The sequence below is a fragment of the Lutjanus erythropterus genome, chromosome 14 (genome assembly GCF_056507025.1).
Source record: "Lutjanus erythropterus isolate fLutEry1 chromosome 14, fLutEry1.hap2, whole genome shotgun sequence".
In the NCBI taxonomy this organism is placed as follows: domain Eukaryota; kingdom Metazoa; phylum Chordata; class Actinopteri; order Lutjaniformes; family Lutjanidae; genus Lutjanus; species Lutjanus erythropterus.
The window spans coordinates 831264-857474 of NC_139330.1; the positions used below are offsets into that span (position 1 = coordinate 831264).

Here is a 26211-nt window from a genome sequence, read left to right on the forward strand (position 1 = left end):
AACAAAAAATCTGCAGTAATTTACTTTGGGGTTTTTTTTTCTAGATCTTTGAATCGTCAATAAGAACCTGCTCTGAATGAGCTTCCTGGTTAGATAAAGGTGAAATGACATCAGTAACATGGAAGTGATGAGCAGCAGCAGAGTTTGAGCAGGTTGTTCTGTCAGAGTTTCCAGCAGCGCAGAGGTGCGGCCTGTTTTAACCCCCCGGTGAGAAGTTCCACTGCGGAGTGACAGAACCATCACATCGTGACGTTCATCACTGTGGGAGCAGCTCTGAGAAAACACACCCAGCTTATCTGGTCAGAATCAACAGATCGCAGAGGTTCCACCCTGAAAACTCCTGGAAACATCTGTCTAAAGTTTGTCCTGAGGGTCAGGAGGTCAACAGTCACCAAAGACACACAACATGTGAAATAAATCTGACCTGTAACTGTAGATAAATCAGTCCAAGCTGCAGACTGGCTTGTTTTGTTTTTAGATTTCCCCTTGCTATATTTTTAGATTTTAGTTTTATTTCATTGATCCTTCTTTATACGTTTGCTCTCCGCTCTGCTGCTGTAAGACTGAAAACGTCCCTGCTGTGGGACTAATAAAGGAATATGTGATCTTATTTATCTTAGAACACACAGCAGCTGGTCGTCTGTGGATCAGTTTGGCGTCTTCATGTTTCATCCTCTCTGATGAGACTCAGATCTCAGCAGAAGACGACACGGCTGCACAATTTGGTAAAAAAAAAAAGTCATATTGCGATTACTTTGATTTATACTGCGTTATGCAATACAATTAGTGGACATGATCAGTTACAAAAACATCTATGAAAGTCATGATGATGTGATATTTATTAAGGTCTGAACCAAACAACCTGGAGAAGAAGATTTTCAGTTCAGCTCATCTCTGCAGCTCTGAAACAAACTTTTGATTCTGGTTGTGTGATTTGGATTTTGCACTTGTCCGTACTGTGATGGTTATAAAATGACCTCTGTGTGTGTTCAGCTTCCAGTCAGCTGCTCATCCTGCACTTTAATTCACTGTTCACTGGTCTGAAGCTGTGATCATCAAACCTGTTGTCTCTCTGAAACACCAACAAGCTGCCCGATTTAAAGGTTCCCTCTGATACATGTTTCAACAGAACTTTGATTAAAAAGTAAACTGTTGTTTTAATGTGTCAGATTGAATCAGCGTCTCAGATCATCTTCTGCTGCTGCAGCTCAGCTTCAAGTCGACAACAGGAGCAGAAATCTGAATCAAACCAGAGAGAAAACACACAACAGACGACTCTTCGTCCTCCTCTTCACACATACTTTCAGTCTGAGCTCATCGTGGTTTCTCTTCTCTTTGTTTGGTTTGACTCATAATTAATGTTCCTTCAGTTTTCTGTGTCGGGACATTCAAAGGTTGTGTTTTTGTCCAGAGACGATCAAACCGAGCGACAGGAAGGAGGTCAGAGGTCAGAGGTCGCAGCACACGGACAACAGTGATTAGAGAGACGCCACAGCAAGAAAACAGCCACCGCAGAGAGGAGAAAACATTAAAGCTGATAGAAGTGACGTTACTGTAGATAAAAAGATAAAAAGTAATGTGGTGAGACATCATGCTTTTATTTTGAAGGAGCATGATGAAGTAAATTACATGGAATTAAATGTATAGTTTAACTTCATTCTACAGTAGTTTGCTGGTAGTTTAACTATATTTATATTTGCAAAGTGATTCAAGTTATTAAATAATTATTTTTTTTAATCTTTTTTTTATGAAGTTAACAACTGAAACTACAAACAATACTGGGCCATAAAAGGTAAAGATTATTGATTTTTACATCATTTCTCTATTGACTGAATACAAAATCAAAGTTGTCACTTTCCCTTTTTTTTAATAATAAACTCAGAGTGGCATGTTTTTTGCTGATATGACTTTTGTATTAAGTTTTATTTATTATTATTTTTTACAGAACAATTTGAGCTACTTTTTCTCAGCAGCTTTAATTAATCAGACTAGATTTGTCTCTGGTGGAGTTTTGCTGTAGTTCAGGATGATCTGGATATTAAATCTCCATGGTGACGCAGGAGAGAAGAGGAGAGACATTTTCATATGACATGTATTCATAAAAACAACACTTTATTTTCAGCGTATTATGACTTTATTTCTGATAATTGTTCTCGAAAATCTTGAAAAAATCTTGAAAAATTACTGTGACAAAGGATATTATTACCTTTACTCTTTATTTTATAACGACTTTTTTTCTCAAAATATTTTGATGTTATTCTTGAATTTTCAGGGTTTTTCAGGCTGTTTTATGATCAAACAAACATTTGTTCCTTGTTAACCTGCACAGAAAGTAAAAATTCAACTTTTTACCTTTAATATTAATGTTATTTTGAGTTTATGTCAGTGTCTGTGTCAGTTTCAGTGTGATAACAGGATGATAACCACCTGATGACAGTGTGATTTTGTTTCTCAGAGGTTGTATAACGGGCGTAGACGAGCTGTCAGGACGTGTTTTGTACCAAAACACTGAGTCATTTCCATCTCCTCTGTCTGAGTGTTTGATGCTTACTGTCCCCATGTGTGTGTGTGTGAGAGAGAGAGAGTATGTGAGAGAGTGTGTGAGTGTGTATTTTGGTGTTTGTGCTGACGAACAAAGAGCTCAGTGAAGTGAGAGTGAAGACTCGTCTCTCATTCATTCAGCCTGCAGACAAAAAGCTGCTGTGATTTGAATACAAAGAGTCTGAAACTGTGAGAGCCGACCTGCTGCTCATTACTGACAGAGTGTGTGTGTGTGTGTGTGTGTGTGTGTGTCCTGTTTAAACCAGTTTACTCCTGCTGAATTTGACTGTTTCAAACATTCTTATGAGCACCAGTAACTTCTGATGTGCTGATTATTTCATATTTAACGACTTCAGTCTCGACAATTTTAAACAGACCTGCAGCTCCACTTAGACTGACTCGTGACTTGACTTGGACTTGAGCTGTTTGACTTGAAAATACCTGATTAAAATGTCTGTTATTTAAAAAAAAACAACATCAATGTTTTTAGAAAAGCTGCTGTGAAATCAGGCATGTTAGGCTGCAACAATCCCCAAAAACATCCTGGAGGGACTGGAAGATGATTAAGATCAAAGTACAGGACAGACTGACCATCATCATCATCATCATCATCATCATCATCATCATCATCACCATCATCATCATCTTCATCATCTTCATCATCATCATCATCATCTTCATCCCTGCAGATGAATCTGGTACCAGAACTTAACAAGCCGCCGTTGCTGCGGTGACGTCTCTGTACAGTCTGAGCCTGAATGAATGCAGTTTTCTACTTTGACACTTTTTTTTAAATGTGACATTACTTTTGACAACAATGTCTTCAAAGTGAAGAAGAACCTGAACAGTTCAGCTGCTCCAACAGTCAAACTTCAACTTTGGACAAAAAACAGAATTTAAAATCTACAAAGCTTCACTTGATGAAGAGAGCTGCTGAAAATCTTCAATACCGGATGAAAAATGTGAATTCATATTTATTTTTAATATATAATAAACAGAACTTCATCATTTAAACATGGTGGAGGAGGTCTGTGTTTTCTCCATATCCATCTCTGGCTGTTCTCAACGTCTAACTACTGAATAACATTTAAAGAACATTAATATCACCATCATAAAGGAACCTATTATCTAGACACAGAGTCTAGAGGGGAACCCCAGACCTGTGAGGTGAACACAACATGCCACCACAGTAATGGCAGCGCCACAAGATGGCGGAACACACAAAACCGTCGCCAGATTCGCCTACAGACAGACTGTAAGCGTGGTGAACATTACAGAAGGTCAAACTGACAAATAATCTTCAAACATATTTAAATATTGATCATATTTCTGAGCACACAGTGTTGATTCTGACGGTGAAGACAGAACCGACGTCTTCAAACACCTGTCCATCACGTGTCCCTGCATCCTGTCGTCTCCTCAGACATGACACGTCCCACAGTCACACGTTCCTCTCACGGACAGAACTGTGTGACGCGACGATCAGAGGAGCAGAAATCAATCAGAAACATTTTTCCACTCGTCTGGTCGAACCTGCTGAACTCCAAACATCATGTGACACACATCCTACACTTATCACTGTGTGTGTGTGTGTGTGCTTTCATTTCCACTTCCTGTATGACATCATCCCCACTGTTCCCTCGTGTTACACCTGCTCTGTTTACTCTCCCAGTCATATGATGGTACCACACACACACACACACACACACACACACACACACACACACTCAGCCTGCGGCTGTTCTGAGTCATTTAATACAGTGTGTGTGTGTGTGTGTGTGTGTGTGTGTGTGTGTGTGTGTGTGTGTGTGTGTACAGACAGTTAGTCACCTGTTTGCTCTTCAAACTTACAGACACACACTTCACTGACTCACAGCTGTCATTATGTTTTTATCTTTAATCAATATTTTCATGTTATCAGTGGATCAAATCAACATGTGGAGGAACAGGAAGAACATGTTAGAACGTAACACTGATATTATAATATATTTGTTTTATTTCCTGTCCTGCAGTTCTGGAGACACATGTGACTCTCACGCTGCAGACGCTCCCTGTGGCTTTGACCAAAAAATTAGATGTGAATAAATAACAGTTATTTTATTTTAACATTTTGATTTTGTAATTTATCACTGTTGGAGGTCTGCACTGTAAAATAAAATAAAAATGTTTTTTGAACCCGACACAAACTCTTAACTTTTGAAAAAAGTTTTGTTGAGATATTTTACTTTTCTTCTTTATATAAACTTCAATCTTTTCGTTTTAGAAACCACCAGAATTTGTATTTAAAAATATCCGAGTTAATGCATTGAAGTGAAAGTGAATTAAATGAAATTTTAAGTTTAAACTATTTTTTTACAGTGTAAAGTCATTCTCCAGCTGTAACTCATATTTTATTTTATTGTCTTATTGTATTGTTTCATATCGTGTAATATCTTACTTTATCTACTGATACTTTATCTACTGATACTTTATCTACTGATACTTTTACTCCATGAGGCTGAGAATACTTTGGTGATGGAGGACATTTATGAGTCGTGAATGTGGACAGGTTACAGAGAAAAGCGGACAGAGACAGACACTGGTGTCGGTGATGGAGGGAAGAATAACTTCAGTTTCCCACCAAACAGAGTTCATCCACAGAGAGAAGGATCCAGAAACCAGGAGCAGAAACAGGGAGTGACGAGCAACTGAAGCCAAAACTCACCACGAAAACCAAAGTGCAGCTGCAGAAATTACAGGCTGAGCTCTGAATCAGTCAGTTTAACTGTCTCCTGCTCCTCCTCCTCCTCCTCCTCCTCACCACCGCACCTGCCAACACGCCTGATTCTCAGTTTCCACTGATAAACATCACAAGTTACACAAAATATCCTCCATCAGTCGTTTTCCAGGAAAATGAAAATGAGAAGAAGCCACTCCTTCATCCACTGAAGCAGCTTCATCTGATATCAAAGTAAAAACTCAGATATCTGATGTTTGACTCACTGTAATCATCTTCTGCCAAAATCAACACTGAATACAATCTGCTGCTTCTCTCAGTTCATTATTTATCTGTCTGGACACGACTTCACTGTTCTGCTTCTCTCTGACAGAGAACCCAGAGAACCCAGAGAACCCAGAGAACACAGAGAACACAGAGAACACAGTTCAGCATGTAGCAGCTATAGAGACAGAGATTTCCATCAGGAGGTGGTGGAGACCAAAAACAGAGCTAAGATTAACTGTCATACATGTAAGTGCAAATACTGATTTAATGTTTGGCCACATCCTGATCACCCACAAATATGAAGCATGAATTTTAAACAAGTTCTGCAGAAATAATGCAAAGTAATGTGCATTTGTTTTATTATCTATTTTTACTAATCCCCATGAATTCTGTGCAACCTTTCAATCTTGTCCAAACTTTTCTGCAAATTTGACCGATCATCACTGATTCCTGTGAGTTCCACCAATCACAGCAGACCCCACAGACATCATGCATCGATGAACCGACTCAATGTTTGTTTTATTGTTCACTATTTTAAATTTTGTCACAGGTACTGAAAAGAATGTGTCATTGTCATTGATTGTTACTGACATGTATCAGCGCTCTGTTCACTTTTATTTTATCATTTTGTGCTGTTTTTGAGTTGAGCTCCAAAGGTTAGTTAGAACAGAGTTCCATTTTGTTCTCCCTGGAACAAACTACCTTTGATTTTTAATGAATTATACAAAAAAGTATAACTTTCTTTTGGAGTTTTCACTTGTTCCTGAATTTCATAGAAAAATGCCTAAAAACTTTGCAACATCCATTGCAGTTTTTTAGAAAAGCTTTTAGAAAAGCTGCAGTAAAATCAAGCAACAATCCCAAAAGAGGCCCATGAAATCCTGGAGGGACTCATTAGTCAGTTGTTTTTCCCAAAACTGTCAGAAAATTGTGAAGCGTCCATTACAATCTGCTGCAGCAACATTAAAATAACTGATAATAAATGAAATAAATGTTTCTTTTACAATAATATAAAACAGAAAAACACAGCAAATCCTCACAATTCAGAGGCAAGAAACAGCTTGAAAAAATGACCATCATAATCTGACTCATAAATATGAGCCTTAAATCTTGTGGCATGAAGAAAGAGCCGAGACCAAACCAGGAAAACAGATCAAAAGTACACAGAAGTGTGAGGCCAGGAGTGTCCACATACTTATGGCCATGTAGTGTAAACACAGATGGGATCATTTGGACAAAGAAGAACAGGAAGGCTGGTCTGAAGCATGTAAAAACACCAGCCTGGCCCTTTAAAGAGTTGAGGTTCCATATTAAGTTGTGCAGTGAGAAGCTGAGCTAAAATCAGCAGTTTTTTGAATGGAGTTTGGTTTGAGATGATTCAGACTCAGAAAACAACAAATGTGACTTAGTGCTCGTTATCTCTGCCTCACCTTCATCAGCAGCAGCATTCAAATCATCTCCTCCTCCTCTTCCTCCTCCTGCTGGGCCTCCTTCTTCACAGCAACGCCTCCTCAGTCAGGGAGGACAAACAGGAGTGATGATGGCAGCCTCCTCCTCCTCCTCCTCCTCCTCCTCTTCCTCTTTATGTCCCTCAGTGTGTCCACGCTCCACGCTCTGCAGCGTCTCCCAGGTGACTCACACACAGAATGACATCATCCTGTCAACAGGCACACCTGTTTCCTTCAATAAAAGCGCCTCCCCTGAACCAAGAAGCCCCGCCTCCCTCCACCCCTCCCCCTGCTGCAGAGCACTTCCTGGTTCTCTTAAAGGGGAAGTGTCACTTAGTGCTGCAGGGCACAAACAGCAGGTGGAATCATGGGAGATAAAGAGCTCAGTGTTACAGCCCACATGTTGGTTTTATTAACATGATTATCAATAATATGATCTGTAATATTTGAATATTTTCATTCATTATTGTTTGAGGCCTGAAGTGATTCTTCATTTGTTCTCAAACTGCCTTCACTTGATTTTTGAGTTTTTCATCAAACACAAACTTCTTTTTTAACTACACTCTAAAAAATGATGACAACTGAAAATTTCAAGGAAAAGGCACTGCAAAAGATTTTTGATGTTTCAGCCCAATAAAATAAACTTTAAAAAGTTTTGATAACCTTTAATCTTTACTTGAGATAATTCACTTTTCTTCTTTAGATAAACTTCAATCTTGAAAAAATTGTATTTTAAATTTGGTGACAGTGAGCTGTGAACCTGATTTGTTTTTATTCTGGTGCCTGAAAATTAAATAGTTTTAACTGATATATGAAATATTAAAATGTGAACATTTACTTACTCTTTTTTTAATACAGTGTTTTGAGTTTCTAAAAACTAAACTCAGCTAAAGATCAGTAGTTGGTAAAACTTGAGAGTTGAGTTTGAGTTGGGCTCAAAATCTAAAAAATCTTTGTTGCCTTGAAATTTTAAGTTGTATCAACTTTTTGTTTTTACAGTGTAGTGAAGCGTTTTGACGCCTGTTTCACTCCTGATGCTGGTTGTCTGGTCTGATATCAGGCTCGTATTTTATGGTCTGACCCCTGCAGCACAGGAAGTTAATTAAAACCTCAACTTTAAAATAAAATTAAATTAAGAATGAAGTTTGTTGACTTGAAATTCAAGTTTTTTCAACTGTTTTGTTTTTCCAGTGTATAAGTAAACTGAACTTGATGTAAAATCAGCGAAGTGCTCCTTTAATAAGTTTGTAAAAAATTGATCATCTTGAATTCATTTTTAAACTAATGAAGTATATTTCCCCGTTTGTTTTAACGTGATCATTTCATATATTCCTGTTTTAAAAGCATGCATTAAAGTCACTTTAATTTAAACGAATTAGTGATGAATTTGACTTTTATTTGTATTTTTATTTAACTAATATTTCTCCTGTGATGATCTGTGTAACACTTTGTGAAGTCCTGAATGTTCTAAATGAATCATTGATGATGTTTCTGATGTTTCACAATGATGATTAAGATGTGATGATGCTTTATTATTGATGAGGAATCTATAAATATCCACAGATGTGTTCAATGCTCTGCTGCTGATCTGCAGACAAAGTTTTCATACATGTGAGCCTGCTGAGTCACAGCGTGAGGGCGAGAGAATAACAAGGAGAGGAACATTTTTATTTTTCATTTTGAGAATGAAGCCAAATGTTTCAGTATTAGTGCCAGGCATAAGAAAAAATAAATCAGAGGAGGAAGATATTTTTTCTCTTTTGCATTTTGAGAAGTCAAAGTAACATTTTAACACTTTATTCTCAACATTATGACTAAATTATCAACATGATTCACAACAGCTCAACTTAATTCTCATAATTTTACTTTATTCTCAACATTCCAACTTTATAGTCAACATGATGACTAAATTATCATTTGAACATTATATTATTTAGATTATCTGACCTCTGACCTCTGACCTCTGACCTGTACTTCCTCCCTGCAGAGATGAAATTTAATTTTCTTGTGCATTTTGCAGAATTTCTGTTTCTAATGAGGCTGAGAGTTTCCTCCTGCAGCTGAATATGAAACATGGTGTTATTATTACAGAAACCCTGCTGGGCTGTCAACACACACACACACACACACACACACACACACACACACACACACACACACACACACACACACACAGTGACTGGATGAACCATCCAATTACTGTAATATGCAAATGCAGACAGCAGATATGGATCATATTCTTGTTAATTGTTTGTTGGAGATGAAACGCCGGCAGGAGAAACAGCTGCAGTCAGACTGAATGTCTGCCGGCGCCTCCTGCAGGCTGAAGCCTTCATTACAGCCACAGTCTGAACAAACAGCATCCTGAAGGTTTAAATGTTCTCTCAGTCTCACCCAGCCTGAAATCAGAAGACTTAATTAGTGAATTTTTTTTTAGTCAGAACTAATAAAGACATGAAATCTGCAGATGTAAAGGGTTCATCCTCGGAGGAGCAGGAGTCAGATCACATTTCATCACAATCTGACTGTTACTGTGTTTGATGCAGGAGAGTCAGGACGTCACTGACATCACACTCAGCAAAATGTGGTGGAAAAGACGTAGAAAAAACAGGTTTGCCGGTCGTCTAAGAAATGTTTGATTTTGGTTGAAAGTGAAAAGGTGAAAAGACGTCTGTCTCTTGTCAATGAAAATCCAACTTTTAAAGAACATCTGTGTGCATCTGGATTTAGGCGGAAGTGAAAAATGAAAAGTCGTTGTTGAAAATGCAGACGGACTGAACACAACCCAATTATTAACATCTATTTTTGGGGCTACATGTGGACCAGATGGGACAGAGCACACAAGACACAAACGTCTAATTTTAAGCTAGGTTTCAAAAACAGGACGGACGAAACATGGTCCAAATTTTTAATGCCTATTTTTTGGCAAAATTTGTACAAAATCAGATGCTGGGCGCTCGGTCTGATTAGATTGAACTAATTCATAAAAACAATCAGATTTTTTTCTGAGTTTTTTTTACCACTTGTTGATTGATGAGTATGGAAACCTGTTCCTGCCGGTGAAAGAAAGAAATATCCCCATAATTAATAGTTCATAATTATAAGATTAAAAGTCATAATCTCATAACTCCAACTTTTTCATATCATAATTATTACTTACATTAAGATTTTTTTTTCTGACAGAAATGGGTAAGTGAGGTGCTGGATCGACTCGCCTGATGTTTTACTTGCCCCAGTGATCGGTCAGTTCTTCTAGTTGAGCACTGAGTCAACTCATTTAACCTGTGGTTCTCAACCTGGGGGTCAGGCCCCTCCAAAGGGTGACCAGATAAATCTGAGGGGTCATCAGATGATTAATGTTATAGGAAAGAAGAAAATACAAGTTTCTGATCAACAAATAAAGTCTGATGAACTTTTTAAACGTTTCTTTTGTTTTTCTTTTTTGTGAAATATTTGATCATTTCACCTCTTTGGGCCTCAAACAGTTAATTATTGAAGTGCAGTAAAAGCATAATATTTCTCTCTGAATTGTAATGAAGTAGTATCAAATGGCATACAGTGGAAATACTCAAGTAAAGTATGAGTACCTCAAAACTGTATTGATTGATAGTACTTGAGTAAATGTACTCAGTTACATTGTATCAGCGTCTGTGATGCTGCAGAAGACATTCCTGAATCAGCTGCTTTTCTCACCTGTGTAACATCCTATTACTAAAACCACAGTAAAACTAATACGGCAGTAATACTGCAGTAATACTGCAGTATTACTGTCCTCTGCAGTACTGTGATTCTGCTCCTCCTCTCAGCAGAATCCAGGGGTCTGTGAAGAAAACTAAAAACAATCACATCATGATGATGGTCTAGACAGCGTCACACACACACACACACACACACACACACACACACACACACACGTGTCTAATGACAGCTTATTTCTGGCCCGTCTCCCATAGCGACCGGACTGTGCTCTGTCGCCACGGCGATAGAGCTGCTGCAGCTCAGGACCAAAACTGATGGAAACCAGACAGACAGAGAGAGAGACACAGAGACACAGAGAGAGAGAGGCAGACAGAGAGATTTTTGTGTGATATTTCTTTGTGTACCACTACGACCCGATTGGAATGTGTCCCTCTGAGAAAATAAGTCCCACTATAATTAAATGAATTCTTATCCCTTTATTTTATTTATTCTTATTAACATGTTTTTGTTCCTATTTATTTGTATACTTACATGTTTTCTTGTCTTATTTTTTTTTTTTACTATATTTTAGTGTAAACTTCAGTTTTAGATTCTGTTTGTCCTCAAAGTATTTTGTAAACTCTGTTTTTAAAAGGTTGTTACATAAATAAAGTTATTATTATTATAAAAGGGGTCTAGAACTGCCAGTGTGCTCATTTCCTGTTACAGGTCAAGAATAAATGCATGAATATATATATATATGTACACACACATAAGAGCAAAATAAAAAAAAATCAAACTGCAGTTTGTAGAAATCTGAATGAAGAGGACTACACAGGCGGCTCACTCTGTTTTTCCCACACAGGATTTTTCCCAACAAAATGTCTCTGTACACCAACAACAAGGGAGCAACACACACACACACACACACACACATAAACACACACACACACACACACACACACACACACACACACACACACACGACCGTGTGAAAGAATTCCTGGGAACTGAGTGTCAGTATGTGACGTTTATTCATTTGCTAATTTTACACAACAATGCAACAATACACACTCTCATTAAGAATGCAGAGAGAGAGCACACACACACACACACACACACACACACACACACACACACACAGAGAGAGAGAGAGAGAGAGAGAGAGAGTTTGTGTTTTGTTCTGAAGCTGCTGATATTTTCATCTCAACATTTAACTTCCTCAAATTCATTCAAACTTTATAATTAAAAAAAAAAAAACACTACTATAATAATACTATGACTATTACATACAGCTATGAGTGTGTGTGTGTGTGTGTGTGTGTGTGTGTGTGTGTGTGTGTGTGTGTGTGAATTGGACACAACAATGTATCATTTATTGCATTTATTAATATCACATGATTAATTATCTAATGTTATAATTTTTATGTGACTTTATAAAAGGATTGTTGTATTATTTTTGTTTTGTAGTTGTACATAATTCGAACTTTTATTGTCAAACACAGTTCATGACATGACTCAGCACATTCTCATGGCTTCCCTCCAGGAAGCTGTGACTTCAATAACTCACACAAATTTAACTGATCTCTGCACAACCTTACAATTTCATCCAATCACTGCAACTTTTCTGACCATTTGACGAATCATAGCAGGCGACTGCACCGATGACAAACAAGTCCGTCTCAATGAACCAACTCACCGTTTTATTATTCACTTTTTTCTTCTTTTTTTTTTGATGTTGTGTTTGATTTTGTCACAGGTGAAGTTTTGTTCTCCCTGAAACAAGGAGCCTTTGATTTTTGATGCCTCTTACAAAAAAGAAAATTACAAAACTTTTTGCAAATATCCCAGCATGCATCACAAGTTTGAAGAAAAGCTGCTGTGAAATCAGACATTTCAGAGCACAACAATCCCAACAAAAGCCTTCAAAATGTTGGTTCCCAGCTGGAACCAAAGAAAAAACATGTTTTCCTCAGGAACCAAAGCAGACTTGTCATATTCTACAGGTTGTTGTGCAGCGTCCTCTGCTGGTGACGTTCTTCATTACAAAGGTTCTGCTCAGAACTGGTGGAGGAGCGCCGTCTGAGAACTGGAGGAGGATTAGAAAATGAGGAGAAAAAACAGGTGATGTTCTTCTGTTGTTTTTTTATTGAGTTAAAACATGTAAAAACCAACAGACTGGTCCTTTAATAAACACACGGAGCCGTACACTGAGAGAAATAAACACCAAATCAGATCATGTCAGGCTGATCTGCGTCAAATAAAGTCCCTGAACAAATGTCAAACATTTCACCTGTTGACACATTTATTTTAAAAAAAATCTATCGATCATAAATGTTCATTCAAATTCAATCTTCTCTTCATGATCTCACTACAGACGTTTGTGTTTTTATCAGTTTAACCCTTTAAATCGGCGTCAGTCCATCTGTGCAGCAGCTCTGCAGCTTCTTCCTGTCCTGCTCTGACAGGACTCTGGTTCAGGTCCTGGTTAAGTCCCTGCAGGCGGCTCTGATCTGGGCTTTTAATCCTGGTTCAGGTTCAGGTCCAGGTTCCCGTCCCGTCCTACTCGAAGCTCTCCAGGACGGGCTCATGTCCCGTCTCCTTCAGGAATCGCAGCAGGTCGTCCGGGCGGAGCCCCATGGTGGCGGCATTGGTCATGGGGTGGAAGTAGACCCTCTCGTGTCCCCCCTCCACCAGGTCCCGGTCCAGGACGAACTTCACACTGTGGTCCCGATCGAAGAGCAGAGCGAGAGCCGTCGCACAGCCCTGACCCACCTGAGACAGGACGGAGGGACAGACAGAGGACAAATCAGAGACTGTTGGCTCAGACTAAACCTGAGAACCATCTCAAACATTTTCACTGTCATTATTTTAAAGTTCATTTTTCATTCATTGATTCTCTGACAGACTTTATGTTTGACCGCGAGGACACTCAGCAGCTTCCTCCTGTCTCTTCTCACCTTCAGTTTCTCCAACATGGCCGCCTCGTCTGCAAAGCGCAGGTTGCCGCTGCCGACCCCGAGCTTCTTGGCGAGGTCGTTGAGGTTCACCTGCAGAGGAGCAGAGAGGATTATGGGTCATGATGAGAGGGACATGATGAGGTCAGATGAACGGAGGACGTTGTGAGCTGACCTGGCGGTCGTGGCGAGCTGACACCAGCCACAGGCCTTTCTTCTTCTTGTCCTTCAGGAAGAGGTTCTTAGTGACGGCGCCGCTCACCTCCTGCAGGTGAGGCATCATCTCCTCCACCGTGAACACCTGCAGGGGGCGGAGACAGAGAGAGGACCAGTTCTAAACAGTCTGATCCATCAGAATCAGTTCCTTTTATTGATGCAATGTGTTTTTCTGACACTCACAAAATAAGACTCATGTTTTCATTATATTTGAAAACTACATCAGCAGAAAGAAAAAGGTAGAAACATGAAAAAAAAAAACAAGGTGAGCTTCATAACTCCGTCCTCTGCTGCAGTTCAGTCAGTTCACACACGTTCATGTTTCTGTGTGAAAGGTTTCAGTATGAAGCTGAATATGAAGGTGCAGAACACACTATAATTATCTTTTGGCGCCTCCTGCAGGTCACAGCAGGTCAGTGCAGCAGAAACTGGTTATAAAACAAGTTTCATGTCTGTAGACATGAACTTTAAAATTATTTACTGCTCAAAACCTGAAAAAAAAGAACACTATGTTCCATCAGAGAGGTTTCTCAATAATTTACTGTTCAATCAGAGGTAATAAATCACTATCAATCAATTAAGATAAATCAATAAATTAAAAACCGTGCATTTTAAAAAGGTGTGGACATTGTGCATAAATACAGTTTGCATTTCAGTACAAAGTCTTCAGTTTACTGTTGGTGTTTGTTGATGTTTTAAGTTTGGAGAGACTTTCATCCCAGACTCCGTTTAAAAACTTATCACTTTTTCGGTTTCCTTAATCATATGCTCAGAAACATGAATGGAGGAAAACATCTTCACACTATTTCAGCTTCGACTGACCTGATGGTGAATTCGGCATACAGTGATAAACAATGCACCTCTCCTCTACTTCAAATAACAGCTATATAATGTGTCCACGTGTCCATTAAAACTGTACTGTGGAGAAAACACACCGAATCTATTCAATGCCAAAACTCTACGACAGTAAGTGACACTCAGAGTGATGAATAACGCCGAATAAAACGGTGAATTTTAAAGATTTATTCTTTGTCCTCAAATCTGATTAAAGGTGTTTATAAGACTTACAACAAGAAAATAAACCTAAAAATGACTGATATTCTAATGGGATTCAATCGCGCTTTCCTGTCGTTAGAAAATACGTTTTATTCCTTTCACAGCTGCAATAATAACTCGTGATAAATGCTGTTTTTCTTTAAAACCACCACAGTAAAATGATGTCTCTGATTCTAAAGTTTGGACACTGTGTCCTGGTAGACTCTCAGGTAACCGGAGGTGTTTTTTACCGGCGGGTGATCCACGCAGGTGGTCTGGATGTTTAACGTCTCCAGATATTTCTCCAACTCTGCCCGCAGATCCTCTGACATCTTCAATAAATATGATTTTCAATAATCAATGAAGTGAAACAGAAACAGAGGCGGACTGACTGCACGTCAACAGACAGAAACAGCTGCTGCACGCAGAAGAAGAAGAAGAAGAAGAAGAAACGCGCTTCTTCTTCTTCTTTGCTGAAGTTTACAGCAGCTGATGATGCTTTACTGCCACCTGCTGGACTGAGTTTATTCTCACAGTTCAGTTCAGAAATACTTTATTTACTTTTTATTGATTTTATTTACTTTTATTTTATTACTTTCTTCCCCAGATTATTTTCATCAGCCTTAGAAACAAACTGAAATAAACTGCTTGTTATGGATGGATATGATTATGATATCATTATGATTATGTTGAGAAAATTACAACAAAACACAAAGCCACGCTGAAAAACACAATGAATGGCCACACACACACACACACACACACACACACACACACACACACACACACACACACACACACACACACAGACGGTCTCTTTATATTCATTACACTGAGAACCCTGATGTGTTTCATTAAGTCAAATGTTCTTTATGTATTCAGAGTTAATAACGTCTGTCACTCAGCTGAGACGAGACGAGTGAAGACACACTGAAGGACATGTTGTCAGCGTCCTACTTCCACCTGAATGATGTGTGTTACAAAACAAAACACAGCCGCCATCGTCCATAATAGATGAAGCATTAATTCAGCAGAATGACCCAGTTTAATGCAGAACACAGGGTCGCTGTCTCTGCTCAGCCCACAGCTCTTTAACAAAATGAACATTACAAAACACACGCACACACACACACACACACACACACACACACACACACACACACACACACACACACACACACACACACACACACACACACAGATTTGGGTCGAAGCTGCAGCACAGCAGGGCTAAAAGTGCAGAAAGACTGATCATCATAATAAAACTATAAATCTCATAAAAAAAACTTGACTTGTATATTTAGGTTAAGTTAACGAGAAAAGACGAGTCAGTTCCACATTTTTTGCATGATTTTTTTTACAGTGTACAGAAAAGATGGTGTGTTGATGGAAACTTTGAAGAACTGCAGACCTGCAGGTTTAAAGCTCCTCTAGAGGAGGACAGACTTTCTTTTGTTTGAAATCTGTGGAAATTAAATAATTTTTTTGTTTATCTGTCGTGACTTAGAGAACAAAAGGAAGGAACTTTTTAGAGAAACATCCTCAGTTTCCATCGATCTCTTTTGACTGGATGTTTGTGAAGATTATGAGTCTTTTGTGTCACAGACTTGCAGCCTGAGCTGTGGAACAAGCTGTCATTTACAAATGAAAAGAGATTTAATGAAACTGTAGTTTTGTTGTCTGGTAAACTCATGAAGGTCGAACACTTTGTGTTGATGAAATGAAAATCAAAGAAATCATCACAGCCTCACAGAACTGCACAGAAACGTCTGAAGGGAAACTCACACTGATGATGATCCTCAGGTTCATTAAACTGACACACAGATCTGTCTCAGCCAATCACTGCACAAGGTTTTCTTCAGCAGAGAGACGCTGCAGAGACGAGAACAATACAAGACAATAAGAAAAGATCCTTCAGAGGAAAACGCCGACAGAGAGACGGACAGACGGACAGAAACTGCAGAGGTGAGAAAACAGCATCATGATGAGGTGAAGCTGAAAATTTTCTTCTTCAGGTGTAGAAATATCACACATTTTAATATTTTTTGGTGAAACTTTTAATGCAAAACTGATCATCTCCACTAATCATGTCACAAACACAACTTCAGTCAAAATAATCACAATATTTTTTATATATTTTGTTTGTTTCCTTTGATCTGAAGATGGAGTCATTTTGCAGCAGCACACAAAGTTCACATGGACTGTTTCTGTTACACACAGCTGAACTTTTCTACTTTTCTACTGACTGGGTTTGATTTTCTTCAGAGATATCATGAGATTAAATGAACAAACACAACACAAAATGATCCAAATAATTATTTCTCTCCTCAATATAAAACCAGCCAATAAATCCAGGTTGCATTTTACTTTGAAAAGAAGAATATATTCTGAATTGAATCAAACTTTATGGAGACAAAAAGTAAACATGAATTACAAAAGCATCATCTCTTTACCTATAGCTTTTTTTTTGACCAATCAAAATACATGTAAAGTGTCACAGGACAGCGTGCAGGACGTTGCAGAAAGTCAAAAATGAGAATGTTGGTGCGTAAAGCTGTGTTCAACTGGTTATTATATACTTGGTATTCTGACAGTTAGATTTCTGTGTCTAATGTAAAAGTGAGTTTAGTGTTTTGCAGAAAGTGTGCGGCTGAGAACCGGTTCATAGTCGTGCAGATCTGGATTGAGGTTTTGCTCCTTCAGTGTCACGTTTCGTTGTCTGCAAGATAATGTAAAAACAGAAAACTGTCTGAGAGGGTCTCCTCGTCCTGCGTCGGCTGCTGATCAGGCAGAAATCCTGAGAGACGACAGATCATCAAATCTGTGGAAATGATTCTTTATTAAGAGCTCAGTGAGCAGCACTGACGTGTTTACTCTCATTTTAACAACCTCACATGTTGTTTAATGTAACTGAATCATATAAATAAATGATACGTTACACTGAAAAATATGAAACGTTTTCAAACATCAGTTTCCCAGGATTCCTCTCTGACATGTAGCAGAGTAGAAGTGAAAAATAATTAAGGTAAAAAAAAGTATTAAAATTACAGTAAACTGAAATCTTCAAATCTCTCAGACAGACTGGTGTTTATCCTCAGGTTTGTCCTGATGGTGGCGCTACAGGAGATTTCACAGGTCAGTCAATTCTAAAGGGTTCATCCTCTGGAGAGCAGAACTGTGATCAGAACATTTCAATAAATATGGACCTTTAAAATCAGCAGCTGTAACAATTAATCTATGATGGATTAATCAGCTGTTAAGACTTTGATCGAGTGAGAGTTTGGAGCTTCAAACTGAAGGTCAGGTTGTTTGTCCTGAAACAGACGGATGTCAGCAGAGTTTGGTTTTTATATTTGGGTTAAGAGCTGATAAAAGTCAAAGAAAGAGGCTGAACAAAGATTATCTGCTCTGTGGATTAAATATACTTTATATTACTTCACTAAATACCATCAGACACTCTGACCTCAAACCACCACGCTGATGTTTTTTAACACGTACACCAACGTTTCTGCCTCACAAGGACAAACTTTACATCTTCACTGCTGCTGACTTCTTTTGTTTCCTCACACACTGAATTTTTCATTGTTTTCTCATTTCTAATTTTTGTTACACTCACAGTCTTCAGCCTGCATTTGGTTTTGGAGATGATTCTACTTCAGTGTTGTTGTTGTTGTTTTTTTAAAGCAAATATCCATCTTGGTGTTGGTTTGGGTTTTAGTTTGGTACGACTACAAACATGCAAACTACATACCTAATATACATACTACATCAATAGATGCATACCACGTACATACTACACGCATACTACATAAAACTATACATATTATGTGCATACTAAATGTGCATAGTACATGCAAACTTCATGAATATTATACAAACTAAATGCATACTACATGTATACTATGCATATTACATGCATATTACATCCATACTGCATACTTAGTATGCACACTCCCTGCTTACTACATGCATACTACACTCTTACTATATAGATACTACATACATACTGCAGTCATTCTACATAAGTAGTAAGCATACTGCATGCATACTACTTACATAGTATGCAAAGTACATTTTAGATTCACAGAAGTCTCACTAGAACACAAACAAACTATCAGTAGTCGACCAACAACTCCTGTGTTCTGTGAGGTAAAATTACTGATAATTACTGTTAATGGAGTTTGGTTGATTTGTAGAGAGTAATATTTGTCTAATATGATGTTGGTTACCTGTCAGAAAAGTCTGACAGAAAGGCAAAGGTGTGAAAATATTCTAAATATAGTGTATACTTAACCTGATATTGATTTTTTTAGGTGTTGCTGCTGAACACAAACGTTCTCTCTGCACAATCTAATCTGCAACATTTCATTAACTCTCTTCTTTCTGCACCTCTTTGTCTTTCAGTCATTTTCTCCTCTGATTAAGAAAATCTTAAACCTCCTAAAACTTCTTCCTCCACACTTCCGGCAGTTTTCAGAGTTCAGATGCTTTGTGAATAACTTTTTCTGTAACCAGGATCTCATGTTAACCTTCTTAACCTTTCTGAGAAAACCTCATAATTCTGAGAAAGTCTGATTATCTCCACGAGCAACGACCTTCAAGTGTGTGTCCTCATCTCTCTGAACTCTGTGTGTGTGTGTGTGTGTGTGTGTGTGTGTGTGTGTGTGTGTGTGTGTGTGTGTGTGTGTGTGTGTGTTTATCTGTCAGTCAGTCCATGTCCTACATTCCTCTCAGCTTCCATCAGTTTAACTGCTGATTAAATGGATGCAGGGTTTCTGTCATTATGCATGTGGTTGTCAACGGCAACCTCACACACACACACACACACACACACACACACACACACACACACACACACACACACACACACACACACTATAAACAGCAGCTGAGAACGTCTCTTCACTGATTTTTAAATTTTAAAGCTTTTTTGTTGCTTTTTCCCCCAAAATTGTTCTTCAAGACTCAGAAAAAGAAGAAACCTCCACCTGTGTGACGTGTTTGTTTGTGTTTGTGTTTTGTGATTTGTGTATAAAATCCTGAATTCAAATGTTGGAAATAAAAAAAAGACAAGCTGGAAACCACTAACAGAGAGGTACATGTGTGTCTGTGTCGACATGTTTGTCTCTGCAGAGCTGTGAACCTCCTGCAGCTCTCAGCTGACACCTCGTTTCTCCTCATTAACGGGTTAAAAACAGCTCCACCTGCTGGGAGGTTTAATTAAACAGAAGACATTTAACAATGTGTGAAACTCCATGATCTCCCCTCGTCACCAAAGAAGAAGAGGAGCACTTTGTACAAACTACATGAATAAGAAACAATACTAAATCTATACTACAAAGATGTTACATGTATGCTACTGTATGTGAACTTGCACAATCCTCGTTATTCGTTAGTTTAGTGCAGCCAACATGATTTGATTTGCTTTGTCCTCTACAAGCTGAATTAAAGCTGCAGTAGGTAGAAAGCCTAAAAACAGTGGATTGTTGAGTCTCATCTGAGTTAGGTTTCATTTTCTCCGCCCTGAGACCCTCCTACCAAAGACAAATGTGCACATGCAACACTCTACTGACATCAGCTGTGTGTAATAAAGTGAATACCTGAGAGTACAAACAGCAACAGAGGAGAGAAACTACATTTAAAAACATAAAGATTCAGTGTGAAGCTACAGAAGTACTGAGGCTGCAGCTGGAGGAAGAGACAGAGTCTGGTCTCACACTTGATTGTTTTTAAAGATGATTTTAAATGTATTTTAAATGAATGATCTGTGTCTCGGTCTCAGATGAGTGTTGGCAGACTGTTCCACGTCAGAGCTGCTCCCTCGTCCTTCTGTCCCCTGTGTTTGTCCACTACAGCAGCCATGAAGGACCAAAACACACAAATGGACACAAGACGACTGTGTTGGTGTCAGATTTAGTTTGTGTAACAGCAGCATGTTAGCAGTTAGTTCAGCAGACACACCCACATGTCTCAGTCATGTTTGTGTCAAACTGTTCAGCCTGTTTCTCTACATTCCAACAGCTGCTTTAGTTTAAAGTGAAACTGATTCCAGTGAAGTTTTGTCAGAGCGTCCGTCCGATCAGGAGGCTGTGAACTGACGTCCTCAGAGCGTCCGTCCGATCAGGAGGCTGTGAACTGACGTCCTCAGAGCGTCTGTCCGATCGGGAGGCCGTGAACTGACGTCCTCAGAGCGTCCGTCCGATCAGGAGGCCGTGAACTGACGTCCTCAGAGCGTCCGTCCGATCAGGAGGCCGTGAACTGACGTCCTCAGAGCGTCTGTCAGTGTTTGTTCAGAGACTCTGTGGTTGTTGTAGTTTTTACAGGAAGATGAAGATGTTGCTGGTGTCTGTGATCCTCCTGCACGGTAAGATGACCTTCCTCCCTCTGATCTGATCATCACCTCAGTCCATCATCATGTCTTTAATCTGTATTTCTGTCTTCTTAACTCCACCAGTCTGTTGAAGCTCCATCACCATGTTTTCTTCACATACAAACATGAAGAACATATTTTCAATCTTTCTGTAAATCATGATGAATGTAGACGACTGTCCAGTCAGACTGTCCTCAGTTCTGCTCTTCAGGGGACGTATTACACACATTTATCATCTCAAGTCTTACAGATACAATATGGAACATTTACACTTTCAAATGCTTCAAAATGTCTCACCTGTTATTTACACTCTACAAAAATATCAACTCTTTTATTTTTTCTTCCATTTTTCATGAGTTAAAGTCAAAGATCTCAGACTTCTTCTGTTTATTTCTGTCAAATGTCTTCAAATCTGTGTTAGTGAGCACTTCTCCTTTGCCAAGATGCTCCGCCCACCTGACAGGTGTGGCCTATAGAGACGCTGATTGAACAGCAGGATTATTGATCAGGTGTGTTTGGACTGATCACAATAAAAGGACCTTTGATGTGGAAAAAAGACATTTATGTCTTTATGTGTCACATTTCTGACTGTATGCTGGACGAGCTCTCATGGTTGATTCACAGTTTAAAAAGAAAAATCCTTGAGAACCTGTTTTATCTCCTGCTGTGTTTTAGAGCGACTCCTCGCTCCTCTTAACCGGCCGCTCGGAGCCACAAGTCCTCAACAACTGCTAGGCTAAAAACAAGGAGCAGCTCAGCTGTTGAAGGACACATTTTGGTCTTTGTTGTGGCTCAAAAACTGACATCCATAGAAAAGTTTGTCCTCATCTTAAAGCGGAGCATCTGCAGATTAATTCCACAGCTGATATGTTGTGATCCACTAAAGTTGGACACCAGAGCAGATCAATAAATCCCTGTTTTGTTCTCTTCACCACGATCTCTATGTGTCTGTGCAGTCGCCATATTCGAGCCTTCAGGGTAGTAAACTAATGAGAGACGCAGACGTCTCTACAAAATCAATTTGAACTTTGGTCAGTTTATCTAAAAATGTACATTTATATATTAATTATATTGTTTTGAAACTGTGTGACTGAATGTAAACATCTAAATAAATAAAAATAAAATAATAAAATTTCTAAAATAAATATGAAATGTTGTACATAAATAGAATATTTAAATTAAAATGTTCTAAATAACAAAAATGTTTTAAATAACAAAATGTTCCAATTTAATAACAAAACATTCCAGAAAAAAAGACAAAATGTTTTTTTTTTGTTTGTTTGTTTTTTTTTTTTTTTTATAATTTTCTGATCTAAAGTCATGAAATAAAGCTGCTGTGACTGAACCCCTCTGTCTGTGTGACCTCACAGTTTCCCATCATGCCTCAGCTGTGGAGCTGTATGAGGGGGAGGAGTTTGTCCTGCTGCCCTGTGAGTTTCACACCTTTGAACTGTACGACCCCACAGTGGTGTGGAGACGAGACGATCTCCGTCCTTCAACCGTCCACCAGCGTCAGCAGGAAGGTGATGAACTTAAAGACCAAAACCAGCTTTACAGCGGCCGAACATCCATGATGACTGACGCTCTGGAAACTGGAGACCTCAGCCTCAATCTGACGAAACTCCGCCTCTCTGACAGCGGCACCTACACCTGCACCATCAGAACGTTTAGAGAACAACGGAGAGTGAGAGACGTCCAGCTGCAGGTCAAAGGTCAGAAACAAACACTCAAACCTACTGTAGATACAGGTCAGAGGTCAGAGGTCAGAGGTCATGTTCTTTATGTTTCTGTTCCCACAGAACGATTTCCATCCTGGGCCAAAGTTCTCCTGGTTATCCTGGTTCTCCTGGTTGTTGTTCTTGTTGTTTCTGGGGCTCTTTTGTTTCATTTCCGTCAGTATTTCATGTCAGGTATGTCACTACTACTACACTACCCATCATGCCAATGGTTATCATCTTTAATCAGGACAGTGAGGTCTGGGATTATAAGAGAAGGACAGTGAGGTCTGTGATTATAAGTGAAGGACAGTGAGGTCTGGGATTATAAGAGGACAGTGAGGTCTGGGATTATAAGAGAAGGACAGTGAGGTCTGGGATTATAAGAGAAGGACAGTGAGGTCTGGGATTATAAGAGAAGGACAGTGAGGTCTGGGATTATAAAAGGACAGTGAGGTCTGGGATTATAAGAGAAGGACAGTGAGGTCTGGGATTATAAGTGAAGGACAGTGAGGTCTGGGATTATAAGTGAAGGACAGTGAGGTCTGGGATTATAAGTGAAGGACAGTGAGGTCTGGGATTATAAGTGAAGGACAGTGAGGTCTGGGACTATAAAAGGACAGACAGTGAGGTCTGGGATTATAAGAGAAGGACAGTGAGGTCTGGGATTATAAGAGAAGGACAGTGAGGTCTGGGATTATAAGAGAAGGACATTGAGGTCTGGGATTATAAAAGGACAGTGAGGTCTGTGATTATAAGAGAAGGACAGTGAGGTCTGGGATTATAAAAGGACAGTGAGGTCTGGGATTATAAGAGAAGGACAGTGAGGTCTGTGATTATAAGAGAAGGACAGTGAGGTCTGGGATTATAAGAGAAGGACATTGAGGTCTGGGATTATAAAAGGACAGTGAGGTCTGGGATTATAAAAGAAGGACAGTGAGGTCTGGGATTATAAGAGAAGGACAGTGAGGTCTGGGATTATAAGAGAAGGACATTGAGGTCTGGGATTATAAAAGAAGGACAGTGAGGTCTGGGATTATAAAAGAAGGACAGTGAGGTCTGGGATTATAAGTGAAGGACAGTGAGGTCTGGGATTATAAAAGAAGGACAGTGAGGTCTGTGATTATAAGAGAAGGACATTGAGGTCTGGGACTATAAGAGAAGGACAGTGAGGTCTGGGACTATAAGAGAAGGACAGTGAGGTCTTGTTTCCATCAGAGTTGCTGCTGTCTGTCCATCTGATGTTGTGGTTTGTTGTCCTCTCAGTCTACAAGGTGGAGGTGGATTCAGGGGTGGAGTCTGTCCAGCTGCCCTGCAAAACCAGAGTTCACCTGCCTGAGGACGTCTCAGTGAAGTGGGCGGACAGAAACAACAGGACGGTCCACGTGTATCAGAACAGTTCTGACCAGCCTGCAGAAGACAACAAATATTACAAAGGTCGAACAGAGATGAAGATAAACCTGAGAACTGGAGACGTCAGTCTGACCCTGAAATACCCCACACACTTTGACAGAGGGACCTTCACCTGCACCGTCTGCAGCAGGGAGGGACGGACACTGATGGAGAAACACGTGATCCTCTGGGTCAAAGGTCAGTGCTGTAGATGAACAGATGAACTTTATTTGTCCAACAGATCAACGTTGACAGAAATGTAGAAGTGAGCGAAGTGAATCCTGTGGATTCAGTGACGTTGATACAGAAACAATGAGACATTTGTTTGATGAATGTTTGTGTGTCCAAGTGTTGAGGACTGATGTTGGACATGTGTTTGAAATGCTGTGTGGAGCTGAGATTCATTTACAGAACAGACATGAAAACAAACATGTTTTCACTCTGATCATGTCCAACACCTGGACAACCTGCTTTACTTCCTGTAGTTCTGTCCCCTGTTACCTGCTGCTCTCATCTGCTTCTGTCCTTCAACTTTCTCTACAACTTTGGAACAATTCAATAAAGTTATTCAAAACTGCTGCTGCTGTCTGTCCAGCTGATGGTTTGTTGTCCTCTCAGCCTGTCAGGTGGAGGTGGACGAGGGGGAGGAGTCTGTCCTGCTGCCCTTCAAGACTGTAGGTGACCTGCCTGAGGACGCTAGAGTGGAGTGGAAATGTTTGGACACTGAACACATGAACGTCCACATGTATAAGAACGGCTCTGACAGACCTGAAGAACAGGACAAGTTTTTCAGAGACCGAACAGAGATGAAGGACGACCTGCTGAAGACTGGAGACGTCAGTCTGACCCTGAAATCCCCCAAACACACAGACGCAGGACGATACAGCTGCTCCGTTTACAACAGTGAGAGAAACTTCTGGAGAGGGAAAAGACTGACGCTCAAAGTAAAAGGTCAGTTTGAGGATACAGGTCTCTGTGTTTGTCTCTGATTGGTGTCTCGTCTCTGATTGGTCTCTTGTCTCTGATTGGCTGGTCTCTTGTCTCTGATTAATTGGTCTCGTCTCTGATTGGTTGTCTCTGTCTGTCCTCTGTCTCCTCTGCAGAGAGAACTCAGATCAAAGATGAAACAGTGGACATCAGGAACAGAAGCAGCTCCACTGATCCAACTCCTCTGATGGCTGATCAATCAGTCTGATCGGTCTGTTGCTCAGTCTTTGATTATTGATCTGAGAGAAAATGGAGGTGATGTCCATGCAACCCAACCTGTCATCAACATTACATACTGAAACCACAGGACACTCTGTTGGTAAATGTACATTGTGGGGTTTAACCCTGAAAACTTCATGGGACATTATTTTGTTATTTTGACCTTTTCTCTGAATTAGACTTGAATTATTTTTGAGGGATCCAGGATTTGGGACCTCACAAAAAATTTTGGACCCTACTCTGTGACTGCTGTCAGACTGTGGACCCCATGATGTGATAAAGACAAACACACACACACACACACACAGTGTGTAATTCATCAGTGGCAGCGTTTGTTTGTGTCATAATTTTCTCTGATGTGACTGAAGTGAAGCAGCAGCAGGTCAGCAGATAATCAACGTAATGACTTTTCATCAGAGAGCTGACCTAAAGACCCACATACAGTCTGTGTGTGTGTGTGTGTGTGTGAGAGAGAGAGAAAGAGAGAGAGAGAGAGAGTGTGTGTGGTTCTCTGTCCCTTATAAACATGTCTACCTGTGTTAATCTGTCCTTTCTCACCTGCTCCGTCTGCAGTCACTCAGTGGATGTTGTCTCTGTCCTTCAGGACGGTCCAGAGCTGCAGGTCTTGTTGCTTTGATTTTTCTCAGCGTGTCTCTGACACACCCAGGTG

The 26211-nt window shown here is 39.6% G+C and overlaps 2 protein-coding genes across 2 annotated transcripts; one reads left to right on the forward strand and one right to left on the reverse strand.

Annotated features, from left to right (window-relative positions):
* Positions 1-12775: 12775 nt before the first annotated feature.
* On the reverse strand, positions 12776-15296 carry prorsd1 (prolyl-tRNA synthetase domain containing 1). Its single transcript, XM_084735808.1, has 4 exons — positions 15110-15296; positions 13783-13908; positions 13611-13700; positions 12776-13425 (listed from the first exon to the last, which is right to left on the reverse strand). Exons 1-4 carry the CDS (start codon positions 15188-15190, stop codon positions 13213-13215), a joined length of 510 nt encoding a protein of 169 aa, XP_084591934.1. The 5' UTR covers positions 15191-15296; the 3' UTR covers positions 12776-13212.
* Positions 15297-20920: 5624 nt separating this feature from the next.
* On the forward strand, positions 20921-26114 carry LOC146314982 (uncharacterized). The gene is made up of 6 exons (XM_084735856.1): positions 20921-21222; positions 22599-22940; positions 23028-23138; positions 24210-24533; positions 24954-25286; positions 25439-26114. The coding sequence occupies exons 1-6, from the start codon at positions 21186-21188 to the stop codon at positions 25528-25530; spliced, it is 1239 nt and encodes a 412-aa protein (XP_084591982.1). The 5' UTR covers positions 20921-21185; the 3' UTR covers positions 25531-26114.
* The last annotated feature ends 97 nt before the right edge of the window (positions 26115-26211 follow it).

Excerpts from the sequence above, each read along its gene's own strand:
- prorsd1 (XM_084735808.1), bottom strand. The coding sequence starts at position 15,190 with ATGTCAGAGGATCTGCGGGCAGAGTTGGAGAAATATCTGGAGACGTTA. Across the intron at positions 13,909-15,109 it reads CCTGCGTGGATCACCCGCCG|GTGTTCACGGTGGAGGAGAT; the intron begins GTAAAAAACACC and ends CGCCCCCTGCAG. Across the intron at positions 13,701-13,782 it reads CAGCTCGCCACGACCGCCAG|GTGAACCTCAACGACCTCGC; the intron begins GTCAGCTCACAA and ends GCTCCTCTGCAG.
- LOC146314982 (XM_084735856.1), top strand. The coding sequence starts at position 21,186 with ATGAAGATGTTGCTGGTGTCTGTGATCCTCCTGCACG. Across the intron at positions 21,223-22,598 it reads GTCTGTGATCCTCCTGCACG|TTTCCCATCATGCCTCAGCT; the intron begins GTAAGATGACCT and ends GTGACCTCACAG. Across the intron at positions 25,287-25,438 it reads ACTGACGCTCAAAGTAAAAG|AGAGAACTCAGATCAAAGAT; the intron begins GTCAGTTTGAGG and ends TCTCCTCTGCAG.